This window comes from Pinus tabuliformis, chromosome 5_2 (genome assembly GCF_031772625.1).
Source record: "Pinus tabuliformis cultivar Carrire ecotype Pingquan chromosome 5_2, CPIR1, whole genome shotgun sequence".
Lineage (NCBI taxonomy): Eukaryota > Viridiplantae > Streptophyta > Pinopsida > Pinales > Pinaceae > Pinus > Pinus tabuliformis.
In genome coordinates this window covers 191,994,175-192,018,121 of record NC_142306.1, presented here as the reverse complement: position 1 = coordinate 192,018,121, position 23,947 = coordinate 191,994,175, and the positions used below count along the sequence as shown (strand labels likewise).

The 23,947-nt window shown below is 29.6% G+C and overlaps 1 protein-coding gene across 2 annotated transcripts; it reads left to right on the top strand.

Annotated features, from left to right (window-relative positions):
* The first annotated feature begins 347 nt into the window (after window positions 1-347).
* LOC149158217 (bidirectional sugar transporter SWEET3b-like) lies at window positions 348-3,696 on the top strand. Of its 2 annotated transcripts, XM_089436158.1 has the most exons (7): window positions 348-489; window positions 597-847; window positions 1,021-1,057; window positions 1,149-1,371; window positions 1,925-2,086; window positions 2,242-2,361; window positions 3,137-3,696. In XM_089436158.1, the coding sequence occupies exons 2-7, from the start codon at window positions 808-810 to the stop codon at window positions 3,347-3,349; spliced, it is 795 nt and encodes a 264-aa protein (XP_089292284.1). In that variant the 5' UTR covers window positions 348-489; window positions 597-807; the 3' UTR covers window positions 3,350-3,696. The 2 variants fall into 2 exon arrangements, with proteins under 2 accessions (XP_089292284.1, XP_089292283.1); XM_089436157.1 differs by having other exon boundaries at window positions 405-847.
* The last annotated feature ends 20,251 nt before the right edge of the window (window positions 3,697-23,947 follow it).

Genomic DNA, 23,947 nt, shown 5'->3' with positions numbered 1-23,947 from the left:
CTAATTTTCATGACCTAATTATGCGAGATTAACACCGACGTAGCAACAATGCAATCACGAGAGATTTTAGGTTAGTACATGAGTTTCCAAAGCTCCACATCGAGCTCCATGAAATTGATTGAAAGGTTTAAGGAAAAAAAAAAAAGGAGAAAAAAAATAAGGGATGAAACGCTATTTTGGTGACAAATCAGGTAAACGAACGGAACGAAAGAGCTTTGTCATAACCGCCGAATAAAAAGTTGTCATGCCACACAATCCTTCTTTCTGCTAAATATACCGCTAGATGCGTGGAGAAGCAGTGAACACGCAGAATATGTATAAATCACTTAACTTTACAGTACATTCAAATGATTTATGAAAATTTTATAAAGGCGGAGGCTAAAGAAATCAAACCGATCACACCCAATTATAAGGCTGTACTGCATTTGCACGACGATGGGCCAGGAACAAGTGGGCTAAAATACGCTTTCATCTAAACCGACAACGCGGGTGTGTTAGTTTCGTTGATTTTGATGAATAAAGCCTTCTCTGAGGGCTTTTCCCCTGCTTCCGTGTCCTTAATATAATTAATTTCCTTCTTTCTTTCTTATCACCAGTGTTCTCCACCCAGTTCAGGGAATCTTTGTGGCGCGTCAGGCAAAACCACTGAAAAACAGAATGCCTGTATAAGTATGCCACCCTTTCCTTCTCTCTGAGCTGCAAGAGGAAAGCAATTGAACAAACCCTCCTCCTCCTCAGTAGCAGAGGCAGCAGCAACTTTTTTTCCATTTCAAATAAAGAGATTTTAGTTTTCAACAAGTTGAAAAAATGATGACCAGCTTAATACGTTCTGGGGTCGGCATTTTAGGTTTGTAGGAAGCAAACAAGGAACCCTAATTCAACTCTTTGTTTTTTTTTTCATATAGGCTTTTTCTTAGAAAATAGCTCCATAGAGCAGGCTAAAAGTCTGAATTTTCTGCTTACTTCAACTATATTGGGTATATAATGAACTGATTGTTGCTTATTTATCTGAATTTGCAGGAAGTGCCATTTCTTTGCTTATGTATGCTGCACCCATGTAAGTATATGCTTGCCTTCCAACTGAAATTTTAGCACAATGGTGTTTTTTCTAATAAAATGTATACTGATCCTGCAAAATTGATGAGCAGTACTACGTTCAAGCGAGTGATACAGAAACGATCTACTGAGGATTTCTCAGGCTTTCCCTATGCAATAGCGCTGTTCAACTGTCTTATCTACATGTGGTATGGCTCGCCTATTATCAGCAACGGCTTGGAGAACATTGTAGTATTGGTTGTGAACTGCCTTGGGCTCCTTCTGGAGTTTTGCTTCATATCCATCTATCTCACCTTCGCTCCACCTAAAGTTAAGGTAATTAATACTGCATCTTTCTTACTGATCCAAATCATGTAGCAAAGTTCTTGGAATCTAGAGACATCTTATTTGATGACCTTATTGGGTTCAGGATCAGTAAAAATTTCCAAAATTTCCTTCAGACATTATTTCATACAGGGACCTTGGATCATGCTTAAAATTTCTACCAGATGCATGTCAAATTTCTGACCTTAAAAATGTAACAAATTCTCTAGTAATTGCTGGAATTTAACAGCTAATTTTCTATTGGTTATTGGAATTTAGCAACATAAACAAATCAGTGTTTCAATCCATCTTTGTTTTCTAGATTAATTTTTTAATGATGGGGTTGGATTTACGGTTGGACAAAAACTAGAAAACATCATTTTATACACTTATACACGAATCATTCTTAAAAGTTTCTGATTTGTACCAGATCGATGTCAAATTTATCGTTGCTCAATGTGATAATTTAATGTTTGTTTTAGCAGACTATCATATATTTTTTTTGCCAGTCTTGATTGAATTTACTATTCAATCTAAAATATTGGATACCAAATTTTGTTAACAGAGAACAATGCTGAGGATGCTCGTGGGTGTGTTCACGTTGTTCGGTACTGTTGCAACAATTTCTTTCTTTGCTCTCCACGATCGCAAACATAAGAAAGTTCTTGTAGGAACTATAGGAATGGTAGCGACAGTGACTCTTTATGGTTCTCCACTGTCCGTAATTGTAAGCTCTCGCTTTGCCTTACTTCAAAAAATTTATATACATGCTTGTGACATTTTTTCTCATCACAGTACTTACAAGGCAGTATACTGAACTTTCTTCTTGATCTATTATTATTTACTCACGTATTACTATTTACTCACGTACGTGCGATGCAGAAACTGGTGATTCAAACAAAAAGTGTGGAGTTCATGCCCTTCTCCTTGTCACTGTTCGCTTTTATGAGCAGTATTTTGTGGTTGACCTACGGTGCCTTGGGAAAGGATATCCTTATCATGGTAAGCGTAGCACTAACTGTACAGTTTAGTTTTAACCTCAAAATTCATTATGAAATAAATCAAAATGGTATATATTCATCGTGAAATCAAAAAAAAAAAATATGGTAGAATTAAACTGTATGAAACGTCTCCTCAATTTTTGTTTTTCTCAGTTTTGTTTTCATACGACCAAGCTAGACACTCTCATCTGAAATTTATCGTACCATAATTAAACTCAATCTTGAGCTTTATATCACTTTAACATTTTTCAAAACCCCCTTTTTATCTACTTATGTAAAACAAAAAGCTAGAAATTAGGCTGTGTAGTCCAAGGGCCAATGGTTTGAGTAAAGTTGCTCTAGGTCAATCCACAAGTATACTTATTCAAAAAAAATTCACAAGGTTAGGTATAAAGCTGGCATCGACTTACATGTATACTCATTTAAAAAGTTTATAAAGCTGGTATCAATTTACACATATACTCACTTAAAAAATTTAACAATGATCTAACCCAATACATCAATATTTATCTAGACATTTCTAAATACATCAATATTTATCTAGAGCTGGAATTTGATTCTGAGTGGTGAGCTCATTCTGCAGAACCACCGCACGTACCCCCAATTGAATATGTATACATATATTTCAAAATTATATTTATATTATTTATAAACGTTGTTATTTATAACCGTTGTTAGGTTAAATAATAGATTGGCTTGTACAAATAAAATTTCCATGAATTCCTGAACACCTCATTTTTCTGATAATATATATTTGTTTGTTGTTTCTGATGCAGGCTCCAAATTTTCTTGGATTGGCATTGGGTTTAGTTCAGATGGTGGTATATTGTATTTATCGTCAGAAAAAGAGCCCAAGGATTGAAGACAGAAAATTGGATGCAGGGAAGACGGAATTGAACGAGAATACTGTAGAACATCCAGCTTGTGACAGTGAGAAAACAAAGCCTCTCCCTGCAGATCAAGACATTGAAATGCAGGTGAAAGCATGAGTCATGGCTGCAGCCAGATATGACCCAAGTTTAAAGTTTAAGAAATTGGGATTTGATTTCGACGTATATAATTTGACCATCATGTCATTCTCTGGTTACAAGTTCACAATTTACAATCCTTTCCGAGCTCACAAATCAGCTTGTGAGATCTCTACTTGAAGTAAGCAAAAAAAAATAATAGTTTTACATAAACCCTGTATGCCATATAAGGCTGTTTATCATATTTGATTTTTAGACGTGTCAATTGCATAGATCTTGAACTTCTCCCTGTGGGACGAGATTCCTGGAGTAATGATGAGAACAGACATTTATCATTATTATTAATAGAAAGATTCGATTTCCATGAATGGCGTTCACATTTTTTTTCTCAGATTCCACTTTCATAACTGTTTTCACGTTTTCTTACATCCGCATGCAATCTTGCGAGCATTACATCACGATTTTGAAGTTGTAACAAATTTGGTAGGGTTATTCGATATGTATAACAAATTGCTAAGGCTTGCAGATCGTGTGACAAAAGGGTGAAATTTCCGTTACATTTGATCATAACGTGCCCACAAGTCTCTGAAATGCAGGGCTTTTTCTAATTTGATTATAACTGTCGACTGCTTTCAAATAAACGTAAGAACTATGAAACACATTTTTCAATAATTCTACTAGTGCGTTCGGCTACAGTGGCGTTCAACCTTATTTGTTGATCGTGAGTAGGGTTATCTAAAAACTTGTCTTCCAGACCCATCATATAAAAAAATTTAATTTCCAAAGCTTTTCGACCCTGTTAATATGATTCATGACGACGATTAAATCTATGATCAATAGTTAGAATTAATGATTTTACTTTGTTAAAAGAATTTAAAGCATTGCATCCTCTGAGAGAGACAGAAAACCTCTCATAAAATGGAATAAAATTAAATTTGGAAGGTACTACTATAAATCCCTAACCTTATCTCTGTCAATTGGTTGGATGTGTGATTGTATTGCTTTTAAATCTTCTTTATTCCACATCGAATATTCTCTCGCAACCAAAAAGAGGGTACCGAGCCACGAATCAAAGGATTCATGGATGGTAAGATTTGCAATATTTTAACATATTGATTTTTTTTTGCCTGGTTAATGTTGGATTGATATGACATTGATATAATTTCATTCCTTTTTCATGATGGCACTTGTCTTGCTCGCCAAAGTCAAACTTATGATGGCAAACGCCATCCTTTTGGGAAAAGCACTCTGTGGATCTTAAGACATAGAACTGTCCCTCGTTTTTCTTCATTTCACTTTATAGATTACAGTGTTAATTCTTCATTTCACTTTATAGATTACAGTGTTAAGAGGTTTGGTGTGGCTTTGAAGGCATTTTGAGTCTTGGCAAAGTGGATTTATCCACTGCTTTTAAAGTCCTTTTGTACAGTACTTTATTTTCTTTTTAATTCCATAAAAATTATAGATATTTCTTTTTAATTCCATAAAAATTATAGATAAAAGTAAAATTAATTAATTAATTAGGAATACATTTTTTGAGATTAGTATCTATGAATTTTTTTATTTATGATTTTAGTATTTACTTATTGTATTTTCTATTGGGATTTTTATTAATAGATTATTTGTTTTTTTTTTTATTTCATTAAAAATTATGGGAAAGGAAGTTAGAAAAGGTCAAAGATAATAGAAGCTTATATTTATTGAGGTCAATATCTATGATATTCTTTAATCTATGATTCTAGTATCTACTTCTATTTTTTATTGGTATTTTCATTTATAGTTTTTTCTATTGGGATTCTCACTTATAGTTATTGTGGCTCATGTAATACATTTTGATTTTGATGATTTAATGAGAACACTATGATTTATGGTTCTAATTTCGTGTGTGTTTGTATTTGGTCATCATCTATCTATTCCTAATATGTATCATCTATTTATTACTAATATGTGTCATCTTATATTCATATTACTATGTATTTTCTTTGTGTAGCATAACTTATTGATATAATATTTTTAATGATAGCACAAATAATCATGTTTGGTACAATGTTTTAAAGAGTGCCCCTTCAATTTTCAACTCTTGTTTTTATTTATTTTTCAAAAATAGAATATATTTTTTGCATGTGTGCTATTATACATTTCTCCATAAAATAATTCCAGTTATAAATGGAATCACATTCAAGATCCAAATACTTGTAAGAAGGAACCAATTTTAGTTTGACTTCATTAAATGGGAGGTAATGTCCCTATCTTCACTATTACAATGAGTAATTTGTACTTGTATTATGTGCCTGATTATATTGAAGTTGTGTTTCTACTTATTTTGGTCATTGTGAAATAGAGTTTATCTCTAACTCACAGGTTTGTTTCTAAGTTTAAGAAGTTTTTGTACATCTAGTTGGATATGAGAGATTCTCACCCAACTAGATAGCTCCTATTTTGGTGTTTTCTTGAGATATTCTCCCATAGTTTGTTAGTGACTTTAGGTAGCTTGTCCATGTTTAGGTACAACTTTATGTATCTATATCTATAAAATCATTTTTTGAACAAAACACACAATTTTATTTTGTGGAATCCATTGTCTACTCTACCATTTCTCTATAGGTCTAATTCTCTCATGAAGTGTTCAAGATCACTGTATTTTAATGTTTCCAATCCTTTCTAATATAGGATCAATGTAGGTAGGAGATTAGATGATGTATTATGAGATGATTGCTACAATGTGTCTTTGGTAGTGTGACAACTATGATTGCTCGATATGATGTTGTGAGTTATCTTTTAATTTCTTCATTGCATTGGAATAATGATTACAAGATTAAATATACAAGTTCAGATGCAATTTGTTGTATCCAGGAATGTAAAAGAGGAGTTTCTTTTTCTAAAATGAAGGCCATGCAAAAGGGGCTTCAATAAATAATTGTTGTCTAAAGGAAAAAAAGTGATATATCTAGAAGAAGCCACCAATTTGATAGAGAAAGAGGGGAAACTTGTCATATGGATGAGGAAAACTATTGTAGATGTGTAAAACCTTGTCTTTAGGACCATAGATTACACTTATGTTTGGAATTTTGGGTCTAATAAAATAAAAATAAAAAATATAACTAAAATAAAACATTTACATCAAGAAGGAAATTTTTCATTCTTCTTTTGCAACTAGTGTAGCATAGACCCTTGGTCATTCTCATGTCTTTATTATAGCACTAGGTTCTATTTTTTTTATGATTAATTTTCTCATGGGAGGAGTTTTTATTGCAATATCAAAAAAATAAAAATCACCAATCCAATTTAAATAAAACTAAGGTGAAATGTTGAATATTGGGCATCTTGCTAACCATATAAGGGAATTGAGAATTATTTTTCTATGCAAAATGTAAGCTAAAATATTTTAAGGTCGAGAGGTAGACAAAGGGGGTCCTTCACCCTAAGCCTCTCCAAGAATTCATATTCAACTGTGATAAACCATTGGCATAAAATCTATAGAAAATATGTGCCTATCAAAAGAAAGAGCCTACATTGTATCCTTTAACATATCCTTTAAATATCTATCCGATATGCATGACTTGATTGGTTATTATTTTGATTTGTTCATTGACCCCTTGGAAAGTCATGTAGGATGATTATAGTGCATCCTTATACTAGGATGGATGAGTCAAATTGATCACTTATGTTAAACATGAAGTGCATCTTGCTAGTACAACTAGGTTAGGTGACAAAAATCGTTGGTTATTGTAATCATAAATGGGCTATTGATTTGTGAGTTGGCTTGTATCCTTATTGATAACATGGTTAGTTCATTGGAATAAATGTTTCTTGTATGTGGCTTACCCTTGGAACTCACCCAACTTGACATGTAGAAATTTTATTAGAATTAGCTACTCTAACAATCACAGGTGAATCTATAAATCCAAAGACAGTGATTGGAAAATAACACTCAAGATCTTGTATTCAAGAAAATATAGTCCCTTTGATATTCTTTCATATATTTGTTGAGGTGTCAACCTTGTATATTGAGTTAGACTAGGAGGAGGAGGAGGATGCTCACTATAGTTCTTAGTGGATAACTTTCTAGAAGCCATATTTTTATTTTCAACATTCTCAAAACATGCTATTAGGATTTATGTCCAAAGAGACACACATCATGTTGAATGCTTCCCTTTAAAGTTCCCATAGAGATATTTAATACTTTATTCTATAAATATACTTTATTGTGAGACTTAGCTTTTGGAATTGTTTAATGTGCTTTAGAATTAGACCATTTTGCTAAGTATTTATCATTAGTAATAATTTGTTAGCAATTCATCAATAAAAATGGACCAAGAGGCAAAATGATATTTTTTCTTTCACAAAGCAATTAATATCACACAAATTGATCATTTTCCAAAAATATAATGATGCAGTCGTTACCTTTTGAAAGGTTAATACTTGGCGTATGTCAAAGAATTGTTCCATATAGAATATCTATATATTAGGATCTGTACCAAAAAACTTCCTCTCTTTGAAAATAAGTGGTTCCTTAGTGCCAACGTGAAGCCATGAGTAAGTGGATCTTGGAGTGATGAATAATCATGATTCTAAGATTCAATGTTTGTACTCCTCATGTGTTATAAAAATACTATCAATATGTCATTGAGTCTCAATACAATTTTTATTCTTATTTTCATGATTTTCTTGGATCTCCATATCATTTTAAGGAGCCTCCCTTATAGGAGTTGTATGATCTTATGTTTGAATTGTTCCATCTTCTATTCCATTTCTTCAATATTTTCATCCATAGATTCTTGTATTTCTTCCTTATTTTTATCCATCTTCTCTTTAATTTGATGTTCCATTTCCTTTTTACAGTATCCTTGAGAGCAATGTAAATCCACCTATTTGAAAAATACTAGCACTAATTCTATCAACTTGCTTATATAATTTCCTTAGCTTATTTTTTAATTATTCATTTTTTCAAACATCATGTTTGAGTTTTTATGAAGAGACCTAGTAGAATTATCTGTAGAACTTTTTTCCATATGAGAAAATAATAATACTCCTCTTTATCTCACAATTTTTTTTATCGCCAAAAAAGAACTTCCAATCAAAATTTATGCCACTTGTTAGTTATATACCTTTAAAACCCTAATTTGGAGATCATATGGTTTGATCCTTTCAAAGTCTAAAATTTTAGCCTAGAGTACTCCTATAAGTATTTTTAAACTCCTAAATATTTCACAGACTGAAACTTAGCTATAAAAATGTTATCACAAAATTTCCAAAATGACTTCTTTAAGATTAATTTCAAACTAGTTAAAATATATATTTCATTAAAAATATTGACTCAAAATATGAAATATTTTCCACATGGAATTCACTATTTCATCTCAAGATTCTAAAAACTTCAATTGTTGAAGCTTCACTAAAATATTTTTTTTTATCAAAAAATCCAATATGACTCTTTTAAAATTGATTCGAGGATTAGTCAAATGCCTTATCGTCCACATAATATATCTTTGAAAGAATATAGAATAAGAACTTAAAATTTTGATAAACTATACCATGATACCTATCATCATCCGTCACCAAATTTCATGATATAAAGGTTTCATATAAATATTTATAGCAAAAATTCCAAAAAGTCTTGTTTAAAATTCACTTTATTATTGTGTCAAACCCTATCTTCCAAAGGATATATCTAAAAGAACTTGCATTTCTTACCACCTGTACTATATAAAACATAAAAAAAATATCTAATGAAAATGCCAAGATATCTTAATTGAAGGAGAAAAACCTTAGGATCATAGGCTCTTCTCTCAAATGTTATGAATAAAATGTCTTGAAATGATAAAAAAAATCAATGAATAATAATCTACTTTGAGGGGGAAACATCTTTTTACAATGAGTCAATGCATAAGACAAGATGAGATAATTACGAAACTATGTCTCCTTAGTATATATATGGGATGGAAAGGGTACAATTACAATTAAATGGTATGTCTAACTACATTAGTATAATAATAGATATATAACTTACTATATAGGTCCTTACATGGTTGTTTATGCTTATATGGGGATCTACCTAAGGATCAACAAATCCAAAGGCTAAAGATATAGATAAAGACTTCAAATACATGAGAAACTACAGAGGAAGAAGAAGGAATACGAATTTGATCATATGTAGCAGTTCCTATTTTTATTTTTTGTAGCCTTTTGTGACAACATTATGTGATCTAAAAATAATTTTTTGGTATGCTTTCTAAGGTGTGTGGTAGCTGAAAGGGAAATTTAGCTATAGTTTTTGTTCCCTTAATTTTTTCCTCATTTAAATTAATAATAATAATATTCAATGTTTTTATATATATCCTCATTGGTAGATGCATAAAGAATGTAAGATTGACTAGGATACATCTTGTATATATGTTATTCGCCTAGAGAACTAGTGAGAATCATGGTTGGGTACCTAGGTGTCTCAATACATGAAGATATGTCCATAAGATGCCTATTTGTTTAGTATTTATAATTAATTATATGTTTGTAATTATACGTTAGTTGTTACCGTACAATAGATTCCCAGTCAATCCATGTAGTACTAATGTTCACGGCAAAAGCATAGTTAGTTTTGAATTAGTATGATTATTGAGATGATAGTTCTAGAAGTGAATGGGGGAACATGGAAAATTTGATTTATATAAGGAAATGAGTTTCCATAGCAAATAGAAATTGGTTGCTTATCATGATAGTTAAAAATACAATGAAGTTTCATTAGATAAATTAGTTCTAAGTTGGAAAGGTGAGGAAAAAGATGTTGTTCTAGATTCAGCAAAGAGTTTTAGAGTTTAGCTTAAAGGATATTGTTGATACTCCTTTTGATCGAAGTCAATATTAATGGTGATGGAAATCTAATCTATGAGTTGTAGCGGATATTCCAATATAATAGTTCCTCACAATAGATATGAAAAAATTGTTGAAATCTTTACCATTAATTTTACCTTAGTTTCCATGTTTTTAGTTAGTTGTTTCCTTAATTGTTTAAATTAATTGAAATAAAAGAAATTAAAAAAAATATACACACCATCCACAATAGGCACAAAGATTTTCCTTGGGAAACTTTTATGATAGAAAACCAATCTAGAATGTGACGTTGTTTTGCTCTCTTTTTCTTTTCTATTGAAAATATGTAGGTACAAAGGAAGTGGTACTCTCTATGGAGTTACATAAGGCTAAGACATGTGGAATATGAGGTTACTACATAACATTAGCCTCCTCTATTATACATGCTACGTTTCTACTTCTAGTTGCTCTACACTTCATGCAAAAGAAATATAATAGCATAGAATAGAACTCCAACTCCTAGTGGCTAGTTATATAATATAACCCAATAGCCAACTAAGGGTAACGTTTGATCCCTTCAACTTTTGAACTAGAGTTACAAATTTGAACCTTCTAGTTTTCTTCAATGGCCACACATGGCTAGTCCCATATACATGACTAATGGGGATGAAGTTGCATCCACTCATACCATGGTGGTCGATTTTCATGAGGCATATTTTTTGCATAAAAACTTCATTTGACATGATTTTTGCACCACTCGAAAGGACTATGAGTGTGGAATAATACTAGGATCTTTGTAATAGTGAGATTTTTTTTACCCTAAAGACTTTAGTGAAAGCCTCAAAATTCCTATGAAAGGTTTCAAACCCCAATTCTCTAAATTGGGCTCATCGGTAAAAATGACCATCATGTAAGCTCATTCCTTTGGGATCACAAACAAAGTAAAGTTTGTTATTTGTGCTCAATAAAAGTAGTGGCCATATGGATATGCTAGTCACACCTTGTATTCATAACAAGTCTAACATGGTATGTCTAGATTCTAATTGTTAGTTCTTGAAATTTTTTAACTTGTATCTTTCCAAGAGCTAGTATTTGGGACAAGTATTGTATACTACCCATGTGATATTATAAATATTTACACCAAATCTCTCCATAAGTGGAACATGTTAATTGTACATACCTATATGGTTATGTGTAACATGTACAAACCATATAACTAAAATAAATAATAAGCATGTGTGCTCCTTTACAACATATCTATTTGAGATGATTTGGATAACTTAAATATAGTATATAAAACTTTTATTATAGAAGTGTTAAGCACTTGGAAAAATGAATCATGACTTCACTAAATACTTTATAAATGGACTGTGTTGATAGTAAACTAGTGTAACATAAATGTTTAGCCCAAAAAAAGCTATAAATCTTATTTACAATATTAAAAAAAAATTATAAACCAATTGAATGATGCATATATAAATAACATCAAATGATTACGACAATTAAATAATCATATATTATTACCACAATTAAACAACCATATATTCTGATAAATGCTTGATATTTTATAGTTTGGGAATTTCTACCTATCAAAAGATATGTATAAGTAACTGGATAATGACTCTAAAAGATATAAATCTATGTTGGAGTATATCACAAACAGCACAGCACCACTCCCATGAACACAATTCTAGTTGGACCCAATAAAATAAGCTCTATGGAAGTCGATAGGCGTCTTTTCACCCACATGCAAAGAAGAAATTGCTTCTTTCCTTCAGATCATTTTCGTTGGTGTTGACCTACAACTTGATGGAATGATAGATCACTCCAAGAAAGAGACTGTTAGGCTGGGAATCATATCACGAAAAAGACAAGAAAAGTAAAAGGTAGATACAAGCAACGCGTGAAGGGTTTAATTGTTTTTGTAATGTTTGACATTTGGTCTTCATTAGCAGAGTGCTTGAATGAGACCGGAGTGAAGATAAATCCAAAAGGAAAACAGATTTCGGCTTCAGTCTGGAACGTTGTATTTATGGACACTTTTGTTGTTTGCTTCCACCTCCAATCTCCCGGGAGACCAGTGAGAATTTAGTTGAAAAACACTATTCAGTACATCACTGCTGGGGTCGGAATAATTAATAGTGATGGAGGTACATCTATCGACAGGTAAAAGGTTACGTGTGGTCACGGAGAACGAGACAGGAGGGAGAAGATCAATTCAAAAAGCCGTAGTCTAACCGCCAGAATTTTCCCTCAAACTGTGGAAATTTTAGTAGGTTTTGAGAAAATTTATCCGAATATTTTTTTGGAAATCCAGGTTATAGTTGTTAAAGTTTAAGATTTTGTTAGTAGGTTTTGAGAAAATTTATCCGAATATTTTTTTGGAAATCCAGATTATAGTTGTTAAAGTTTAAGATTTTGAATGTTTAGAGGTTTCTGATAGCACTGAATTTATTTTTATCATGGTGAAAAAAAGTTCAAACAATTTTAAGATTAGATTTTTAAAAAAAATCACCAAAGTCTGACAGGATTTTAGATTAAAATTAAATTTTTTGAAATTTTTTCCACTTCAAAATTAAAAAATAAAAAATTGTAGCCCGGGTAAACAACGCTATCCAAAAACTGAAGTGGATTGTGGACTTTCTGCTGCGATCCCATGGAAGCTGTGAGATCTGTGGTTGCAGTAGAAATTGGAGATCTCACCACCTATATCTTCATTCAATCACCGCACACGAGTCCCGTGAGTAGTTGAATGCTGATCAGACTAAATGACAAATATCAGTTTGTCGTCTCTGTTGAGGATTAATTAGTTGCACCTCCTCTCCTTGAATCCGTGTTGGATCGCTCTTCTATTTTTTTATCTGGAATTCTCGAATTGCTCGCGACAAACAGGGGATAAGAGTTAAAACCACAGATGTGGCTTCAATGGTAGGAATCTCCCATGGTGTTACCGTAGGTCAAAATTGTGGGTTGTCTGTCTCTTCCTATGGTCCCTCCCTAATTTGCCGTAGAGGCTTAAATTACCTTAACGATTCAACGGTTGTTGCCATTCGTCTTTGGACGCGTTGTACATTTATGAGTGGACGCGTTGTCCTTGTATCAATGCCGCATCGATGAGGCCAATTGTCTCAGTCACAGACTGGGAGAAACGGCGCAGTTGCGTGTTTTATATAATGGCATTTTTACAATCTATTCAATGCGGAAGGTAAGTAAATTTTTGGATTTCAACCGTGTAAATTTGAAGGTATGGGTGGAATTATCATTATGGTTAGGGAAGTAAACTATAGCGATGTTTGCTTTTGTTTTTTTTGATAGGTGGAGGTGGAATTATCATATGGTTAGGGAAGTAAACTATAGGGATGTTTTTTTGTTTTTTTATGTCGGTGGTGAGTTTATTTTAAATTTTGAAGGCATATTTGTTTTTGTTTTTTATGATGAGTGGTGGGTCTATTTTAAATTTTGTAGTTAGGTAAATTTTTGGATTTTAAATGATGGGTGGTGAGTCTATTCTAAATTTTGAGAGTAGGTAAATTTTTGGATTTTAATAGTATAAATTTTAAGGTGGAGGCGGACTCATCATTATTGTTAGGGAAGCAAACTACAGTGATGTTCATCTCTATCTTCTATGGGTGGTGAGTCCACCCTAAACTTTGGATGGCTTTAAATCTACACATAAATGAAATCTAAAAATTGTGATTAAGATCCTTCAAAGTTTGGTGTGGACTTATCACTCATTATTAGGGAAGAAAACTATAGTGATATTTTCTTTTGTCCACATTAATAGGTAGTGAGTTCACCCCAAACTTTGGATGACCTTAAATCTACACACAATTGAAATCCAAAAATTGACAATCAAACTATCCTCATGTTTGCTTTTGTCTTCGATGATGGTGGTGAGTAATATGTGAGAGTAGGTAAATTTTTGGATTTTAATAGTATAAATTTTAAGGTGGAGGTGGACTCATCATTATTGTTAGGGAAGCAAACTACAGTGATGTTCATCTCTATCTTCTATGGGTGGTGAGTCCACCCTAAACTTTGGATGGCTTTAAATCTGCACATAAATGAAATCTAAAAATTGTCATTAAGATCCTTCAAAGTTTGGTGTGGACTTATCACTCATTATTAGGGAAGCAAACTATAGTGATATTTTCTTTTGTCCACATTAATAGGTAGTGAGTTCACCCCAAACTTTGGATGACCTTAAATCTACACACAATTGAAATCCAAAAATTGACAATCAAACTATCCTCATGTTTGCTTTTGTCTTCTATGATGGTGGTGAGTCTAGCTCCAAACATTCGATAACCCTAAATCTACACTTAATTAAAATCCAAAAATTGACAAGATCTGGAAAGATACATAACCCAATGCTAACTTTTGAAAGAGTAGACGCTTCATTGAAAAATTTGAGTGGTGGGTCCACCTCCAAATTTTGGATAACCCTAAATCTACACGTAATTAAAATCCTAAAAATGACAAAATGTGGAAAGATACATAACCCAATGCTAACTTTTGGAAAAATAAATGCTTCATTGAAAACTTTGCAAAAGAGTTAAAGCTTAAATAAATATTTAATTATAATTGAACAAATTTTATAATAAACTATTATGTAAATTGAATTTTTCCATATAAATATTTTACACAATTAATATGATTATTATTAAAAATTATTTGGTCCTTTCCCTATAAATATTTTACACAATTAATATCATCATTGTATTAAAAATTATTTGATCAAAATTCACCCTAGAAAGTTTTATTTATATATAATATTTACTTAAATTTAAAATAATTTTTTTAATATTTTAATACTTTTATTTTATCTAAATTCACGATAGAAAGTTTTGTTTATATCTAATATTTGGTTAAATTTAAAATATTTATTCTTTTAATATTTTAATATTTTATTTTTGTTGTATTAAAGTAGATGCATTGCAATTATAATAAAAATATAAAAATATAAACTTTCATAATTTATTAAATTTAATGGTTAAATTTTAAATTTATTGATTAATCTTATATGAAAATATTCCAAAATTATTTAACGTGCAGACAGAAAACCATAATATTATTATTTTCTTTTTTAGTAAATTTAATAAGTACTCGGAGAAATGTTGTGTAGGTTTGAAATTTTATTACAAGACCAATATAATGTATGGTGAATGATATCATTAAGCAATTTTCTAATTCTAAAATGTATGGTGGAATGATATCATTAGGGATTTTAAAAATGTTTGATATTATTTATGATATGTGCAGTAAAGGCTTAAGTTACCTTAACGAATAGACAGTTGTTGCCATTCGGCTTTGAACGCGTTGTACATTCATGAGTGGACGCGTTGTCCTTGTCTCGCTGCCCCATCGATGAGGCCAGTTGTCTCAGTCACAGACGGGGAAAAACGGCGCAGTTGCATGCATTATATAATGGTATTTTTACAATCTATTCAATTTGAAAGGCCAATATTGAACTTTTGGAAGGGCAGTTGCTTCACTGAAAGCTCTGCAACAGAGGTGACGGTTTAATAGATAGATAATGGATTATAATTGAAACAGTTTTTTAAATTGAATTTTTTCAGTTTTTAAATGGTAAATATTCTTTTAAACAAGGCTAAATCTCTCATAATCTATTTGTCAAAATAGCATGGGAATAGTTTGCACGCTAAAACCACACATGTTATTAATCATCCAGGTAGGCTTTTGCTAGATATCTCTGGGTTAACCTAAGGTCTTGGTCACTCATGAGCAATGTTAATGTTAAGACATTCTTCAAGTCAATATTTTACTTTACTATTATTAATATATTGAAAATTATTTTATGAAAACTCACATGACAAATATTTATTTATATATAATATTTTATTAAATTTAAAATATTTAATTTTCTAATAAATTAATATTTAATTTGGGTTATATTAAGATAGTTACACCACTATTATATTAAAATTAAAAACAATATATGTATAGAGTTAAAAATTATTTTATGAAAACTCACATGACAAATATTTATTTATATATAATATTTTATTAAATTTAAAATATTTAATTTTCTAATAAATTAATATTTAATTTTGGTAATATTAAAATAGTTACACCACTATTATATTAAAATTAAAAACAATATATGTATAGAGTTAGATTTTCAATTTATTGGAATTTTATTGACTAAAGATTCTAAAATTATTAAAGGCATAATAAAAACTATAATATTAATTTTTTATTAGATTTAATAAGAATTTGGAAAATGTTAAATAGGTGGTTTTTTTGTTTTTTGTTTTGTTTTGTTTTTTTCTTTTCTAATTTATTGGAATTTTATTGATTAAAGACTCCAAATTTATTTAAGTGAGTAATGAGTGAAAAATGCTTAAAGAAGTTGGGGAAGAGGGGGTGTACTTTTTGCACTTCTAGGGCAGTGGAATCAGAAAAACATTTTATTTTGGATCAGTGAGGGAATTGTTAAAAGGTTGGGTCGGCTCACCATTAATTTGAATAATAAGAGGATTGAATTGCAAAAGACAAAAAACAGAGAAGCTAGAGGTCTCATAAACTATATCTAGTCTAGTGAATTAAAATTTCATTCATTCATTCATAATGAAAACCATAATATTCTTTTTTATTAGGTTTAATAAGATTTTGGAGAAATGTTAGATAGCTTTGAAATTTTATTACAAGAAAAAGATAATGTATGGTGGGATGTATTAGTAAGAGTTTTTCTAATTCTAAAATGTTTGATATTATTTAAAATTTGATTTAAATTTTATACTTATAAAATATACATAATTGTATAACTTTAATAACAATAAAAATATATATAATTAAAAAAAATGAGTATTTAATTTTTTATAGATTTAAAATAATTTAATATTTTTGTTAGATTTTAGGTTTTTGTGATCTATATTATAAACAAGAATGTCTTTTGGATTAATTACATTATTATTATTTGGTGGACATTTTTAACCAACTAATGTGATTCATCTTCACGAAAAAAGTGAAAAATAGCCATTAAAAATTATTTATTTAATTAATAAAAAATAATATTTATTAATTTTTAATTAAAGACTAGCTTTTATAAATTATCCATTATTTATTTACATAAATATTAAACTATTATTTATATATTATCTATGATATTGTAATAACAAATTTGCTTATAAAAGGATTAGAATTAATAAAATCATAAACAAATAAATAATAATAATAATAATATATAAATATAATATTTAATAATTTTAATTATAGAATCAAAATTAGAAGTTTAATTGTCTGTGAAATTATTAATAATATTAAACTATTATTTATATATATGAAATTATAATGATATATTTATAAATAAAAACATAAGGGGTCAACTTTTATTAAAAAAAGGAAAGGGAAAAATAATGTGGGAAATGAGGACGAAAGAGCGGAATCTGACTCTGATTCAATTTCCACTCATCATCCCTATTGAGATTTTTGTTGGTTTCTCAATCTCAATAGCCTCTCTTAACTTCCTATGGTGGTAGTGATAACACTCACAATGACCTTCACATCATCAATGCATACATGGTTCTTATATTTCTCTACATACTCCACAAGAGCATGATAAGTTATGCTTGATGTCTCTTGCATGCTCATGCTCTTGGATTCTATGTTTAATAAAGAAACAAGTTTCCACATCGTAAAAAATCACACAAGAACATAAGATTAAGTTGACCCCTTCTATAAAATCTTTAATTAAAAATATTAAAAAATATGAAAAATAATAAATAAATTTTTAATATATTAACTTATATTATTTATAAATATATTATAATTAATATATACAAATTTATAAAATTATTTAAAATATTTATAAATATAATATAATTAAAATATACAAATTTATAAATTTATTTAAAATATAAAATATTTAACTCCATACCAACTTTCCCTCTATACCTCCGATCACTTTGTTGATTTGCTAGCCATAGCCTTAATTCTTTTTCCCAACCGTATATAAATAAACAAAAACCCATAAAATTTAATCAAAATGTTCAATATAATAAATTAATATATTTATTATCAATTTTAAGAATTTAAATATATTTATAAAATTATAAAAATCTATTTCCTAAAAACAGTATATAAATAAACAAAAACCCATAAAATTTAATCAAAACGTTCAATATAATAAATTAAGATATTTATTATCAATTTTAGGAATTTAAATATATTTATATAATTATAAAAATCTATTTCCAAAAAATGTTACGAAGTCATATTCAAAAAATAAAATGTATAAAAAACACATAAAATTTAATCAAAATGTTTAATATAATAAATTAATATATTTATTATCAATTTTAGGAATTTGAATATATTTATATAATTATAAAAATCTATTTCCAAAAATGTTACGAAGTCATATTCAAAAGATAAAATATATTATAATGCAGTTAATATTCTTTTAAAATAATGAAACATTTTTAAAAAGGAAATGTTTTGATTAAATATTTTTCTTTTTAACATATGTATAGACTGTTATCCAAACATGACTTATCCAAAACAAATATTGAAAACAAAAAAAGTTAGTTTAACAATAAATTTGGTTTACCATATTCATCTCCCTATCCCAACGCATTATTCATTAATTTGTTATAAAATTATATATATATTTTTAATAATAATTCAATTAATAATCTAAATTTGAATGTTATTCTCATCCAATATCTAAATCACAATATCAAAATTGTGTGCCAGTAATTAATTTGTAATAAAATTATTTAATTTTTTTTAATAAAAATTAAATTAATAATCTAAATTTTAAATTCACTAATCTAACTTGATTGTTGTTCTCATCCAATATTTAAATCACAATATCAAAATTACGTACCCAGTATTTTAACACTCTAAACTTTCACAAATATGTTGGGTTGGATCACCAATTGTTGAATCACTATGAGATTTCACAAATATGTTGGGTTGGATCACCAATTGTTGAATCACTATGAGATTTATAATATTAATATAAAAAGATAAATTCTTATAATAAAAATTTAATCAAAAAAAAATTTAGTTATATTATAATAACATATTTACTTATTAAAAATTTTATTATATTTAAACAAAAATATTTACCAGATTTGATATAATAATTTCTAATTATTTTAATAATAAATTTAATTAGTCATAAATTTTCTTATCTTAATTAAATATTTAATTATAATATTTTAATTTTTAAATCACTTATGCAATAGGTTTGTTACTCTTATTCACACTATCTATATGATAAGATGAAGTCTTTATAATTGTAATAATCAATATCTTAAAAACGTAAACTTCTACAAATATGTTACCGCCCTCTATTCAATCACTATAACATATAAATATTATTATAAGAATATATTTTCACAATAAAAGTTTAGCACAGATTATATTTTGAAAGAAAATATTTATATTACAACAACACTTTCACAATTTTTGTAAGCTATATATATTGTTATAAAATATGATAAATTTATTAGGATGTGCCATTTGTATATTAATAATTTTATAATGCATTATTAAAATGTTAATATGGAACCCATCTTTTAAAGTATGTTAGATAAATATTTTTTTCTTCAATTATAATATTTTAATTTTTAAATCACTTATGCAATATGTTTATTACTCTTATTCACACTATCTATATGATAAGTCTTTATAATTGTAATAATCAATATCTTAAAAATGTAAACTTCTGCAAATATGTTACCGCCCTCTATTCAATCACTATAACATACAAATATTATTATAAGAATATATTTTCACAATAAAAGTTCAGCACAGATTAAATTTTGAAAAAAAATATTTATATTACAACAACACTTTCACAATTTTTGTAAGCTATATATATTGTTATAAAATATGAATATGATAAGTTTATTAGGATGTGCCATTTGTATATTAATAATTTTATAATGCATTATTAAAGTGTTAATAGGGAACCCATCTTTTAAAGTATGTTAGATAGATATTTTTTTTCTTTTATTTAATATGATAAGTTTATTAGGATGTGCCATTTGTATATTAATGATTTTATAATGCATTATTAAAATGTTAATAGGGAACCCATCTTTTAAAGTATGTTAGATAGATATTTTTTTCCTTTTATCTAGTATCAAATTTTTATAGAGATATGGATTGAATCAAGATTAATTTTAGCTTAAATATTTTATTATTTAAAATAGATTATTATTATATAATTTTGTCTTTATTTTAATATTTTGTGGAAAGGAAATTGGAGGAATTACCTTGCAAGTTCATTTTAGTGTTTTAGTTTGGAGATTAATGATTTCAAACTTTCCAGAGACATTTTGAGATATCAAATGATATTTTTAGGAGTTAAATCTTTCTAATAACTTCCATCTCTTTAATATTTTTCTACATATTGAGATATTTACAATGATACAAAAATCATTTTAATTGAAGTTTATACATAGAATTTATGCTTCTTGCAAGTTGATGTACCTTGTTGACCACTGTCAGACTAAGTGGATTCCATGCTAGTCCCCATTACTCATGGGTAGGCCTATTAACATGAGGGAATTCAAGATGATTCTAGAAGGTCCAAAACCTTACCTCAAATTGAGATTTGAGGTATGTAAAAACCCCAACCCTAGGTGGCTATCAAATTATGATAAATACTAGGCCACTACGAGAAGGAGTTCAATTCTTTTAGCATTGTACTTGTTCAAGAGTTTTTTTTGTAAGCTTGATAGGACTACATGATATTCATCATGTCCAATATATCACCCTAATTGGAGCAAGGAATTGAATCGGTGACTTCACATCAAGGAGTGCCTTAATAGAGCACCCAATCACCATCTATCCAAGGCCCCATGGATATATGTGTTCAAGAGTTGAATATAGCTTATAAGATTGTTTTTTAGATAATAGCATAAAAATAATATGATCTGAACTATCTAAGGAATAAGACAAAATATTGAAAATAAAAATATGTCACAAGTTCATAAAAGAAACAAAGTAACATCATATGAAAAGAGTTTAATTATTTTTTAAATGGTAAAAATATCATTGGACTACATCATGAGAAAAAAATTCATGCTTTTACAATATTGAAGGTCCATAATTATATTATTTAGTGTCTTTTCATTTAGTGTCATGCACTTTTTTCACATGTCCAATATTATGTGTAAATACCATGGGTTACAAAAACCATGGATCAATACTATTAATCACTATGGTAAAAACTAACGAATAGTTGTATAGGGTAAGAGCTAATTGTACAATTAGTTTTTTTTTTTTTAGTTTTCTCCTGCCTCTCCAATAAAATGGTTGGATATCATGGTTTAACAAAACCATGGGCTTGAAAACTACCAACAATAGAATATATATATATATATATATATATATATATATATATATATATATATATATATATATATATATATATATATATGATTTGAAGGAAAAGGTGGATAACCACCATTTTCCACACAAATTAGAAAAATATTTTATAACAACCACTCAATCCATAGTGTCAAATGAAATTCTGTAGTTAGTTGTGTTTCCGTAGCTAAAGAAAAGACAATAGAGCCAGAAACCTCACATTCTAACTAATTTTTCTCCCATTTTTAGTTTCCCATGATATATCTTGTATTCATTTGTGTGAATGGTTTGTTCATTTCCTTGTTCTTTTAGTTTTGCATTTTAATTATTTTTATAAATTCAAACCTTAAATTATGATTAAAAATGGTTTTTTTCATCATATTTTTTATGTATCTCCCTATAGGTTCACTGAAATTTTAAAAAAAATGAGTTTTCATGTATTTGTATTTTATATCACCATGGCCTATCAAAAGTATGGAAAAATTTCTTTCTTTCCCTTTGAGAATTCATCTCTTATTTTATTATTTTCCTTAGGAGTCCCATTTTAGACATCAAATATCCCCTAATTCTATAGGGAAATAAACCTACATAGTAAAAAAAAGCTAAAAGTATACAAGCCCTATTAAGAAAACTAGTCCAATGGAATATCCATGATAATTTGTAGATCGTATTGGAATCAGAATAGCTTACTTCGGGGTATATGGGAAGTTTCAATATCTAGGAATTTGCTTATGAATGAACTCATAAAATGGCAGATGATTTTAGTCATAAGAACCCGAAGGATGTATTAGAAGAGACAGTGACAAAGATGGAAGAGTAAGTCATTGATATCTCTCACAACATGGCCCTTTTAATGGCATCTACGACAAACAATATTGGACCTTTTGGGAAAGTTAGTGGCTTTAAATCAAAGCTATACTGGATGAGAAATTGGGAGATAGTCAAGGGTTAAAACAGTAGTATAAAAAAATCCTAAGAAAGAACAACCAAGTTCCAGTGCCATCACTCCTTCACAACCTTTTTCTGAAATGGTAGCAAAAGTGGACATCAAACCCTACCAAGTTGAGATTGAAACCATTATGTTGAATCATTGCTTACAATATATAGAAGTGTATTTCAATGCACATAATATATATAAAGAGTAGAAAATTTCATTTGCTTGAATAAAACTAGAGAAACATGCACTAAGCTAGTGCGAAATCCACATGGGGATACTTAGGCTTAAAGGTGATCTACAAGTAATTGAGTAGGGAGGAGTTCAAACCCTTATCAAGACCTCGATCTACCCCATTGGGTATGTAGAGCACCATTTGATCTATTTCCATCACTTCAATTAGAGTCATGAGTAAAATGTGCTAGATGACTAGTGTTGGCTTAGGGGGACCTAACCTAGGTTCAGAGTTAGTTGTGCCAACCAACAAAACCCTACACTATTGGCCCTTTCAACAAAAACCCGCATAGCATAGGCTACAGTCTCACCCGAAGCAGTATTGGGGGATGCAAGAACCAAGTTTTTGCATCCAAAGACTAGTGTGATGTCTTCCAGTGCCTGGGATCTACCTTCATGCATATCGATAAGCTCTTAGGTCACGTTACTGCAACTCTTGCTAAAACAGCCTTCAAACCTTCATGAAGGTCTACAATCAGCCCTTATAGAACTGTAACAGTAGATTTACCTACTTATGCGCATCAAAAGCAATCCTAAATTGGTGTTCATGCAGATTTACTTAAGTCGTTAATAAACATAAGAGGAATCACCAGAGTCTTCGCGAAAGTATTTAAACATGCATTGTGTACATTATTAAGACGTATTCAAGAGAAAGACATAGCATTCAATCAATATTTCATAAAACAAGTCATTCATTAGTGGCATATAACATAAATATACATGAACATAAATACTCAATGATTCTTCAGAAACTTGTCTTTATTGATCTCAATTCATAGATTACAGACTCAAATTGCCCTGCACGCACAGCTACAGGGGTCCACAGACTCTATCAAGGACTCCGCGCACTTAGCTATAGAGCCTTTCTTTCTCTATCTAAGCATAAGAAGCAGAGCCTTCCTGCCTTAGCTCCTTCAATCAACCCAGTTCCTTATCTTGGTTCCACTTAGTTACTTCTTCCTTTCACCAAGACTCAATATTTATAGACTTTTTTCATATAATTTCATGGTCTGCGAACCATGGGTGAATCTAAAAAACTAACTCAAAGCTTATCCAAAACAAGGGGTTAACCCCTTTTTTACTCATATTCATCTATGCACTCCACATCCACAAATCGTGGAGAATTTACATCATTTACAAATTGTATCAAAATTTGGGTTATATTAACCGCAAACTAACCTAAGGGACCCCATCCCAATAGACCCCCAACACAAAGATCATGACTCGCCCTCGAGTCACTCTACTAGCATCACAATCTTACTACGAAGATTCCCCAGCTCCACCTGGATCACTAC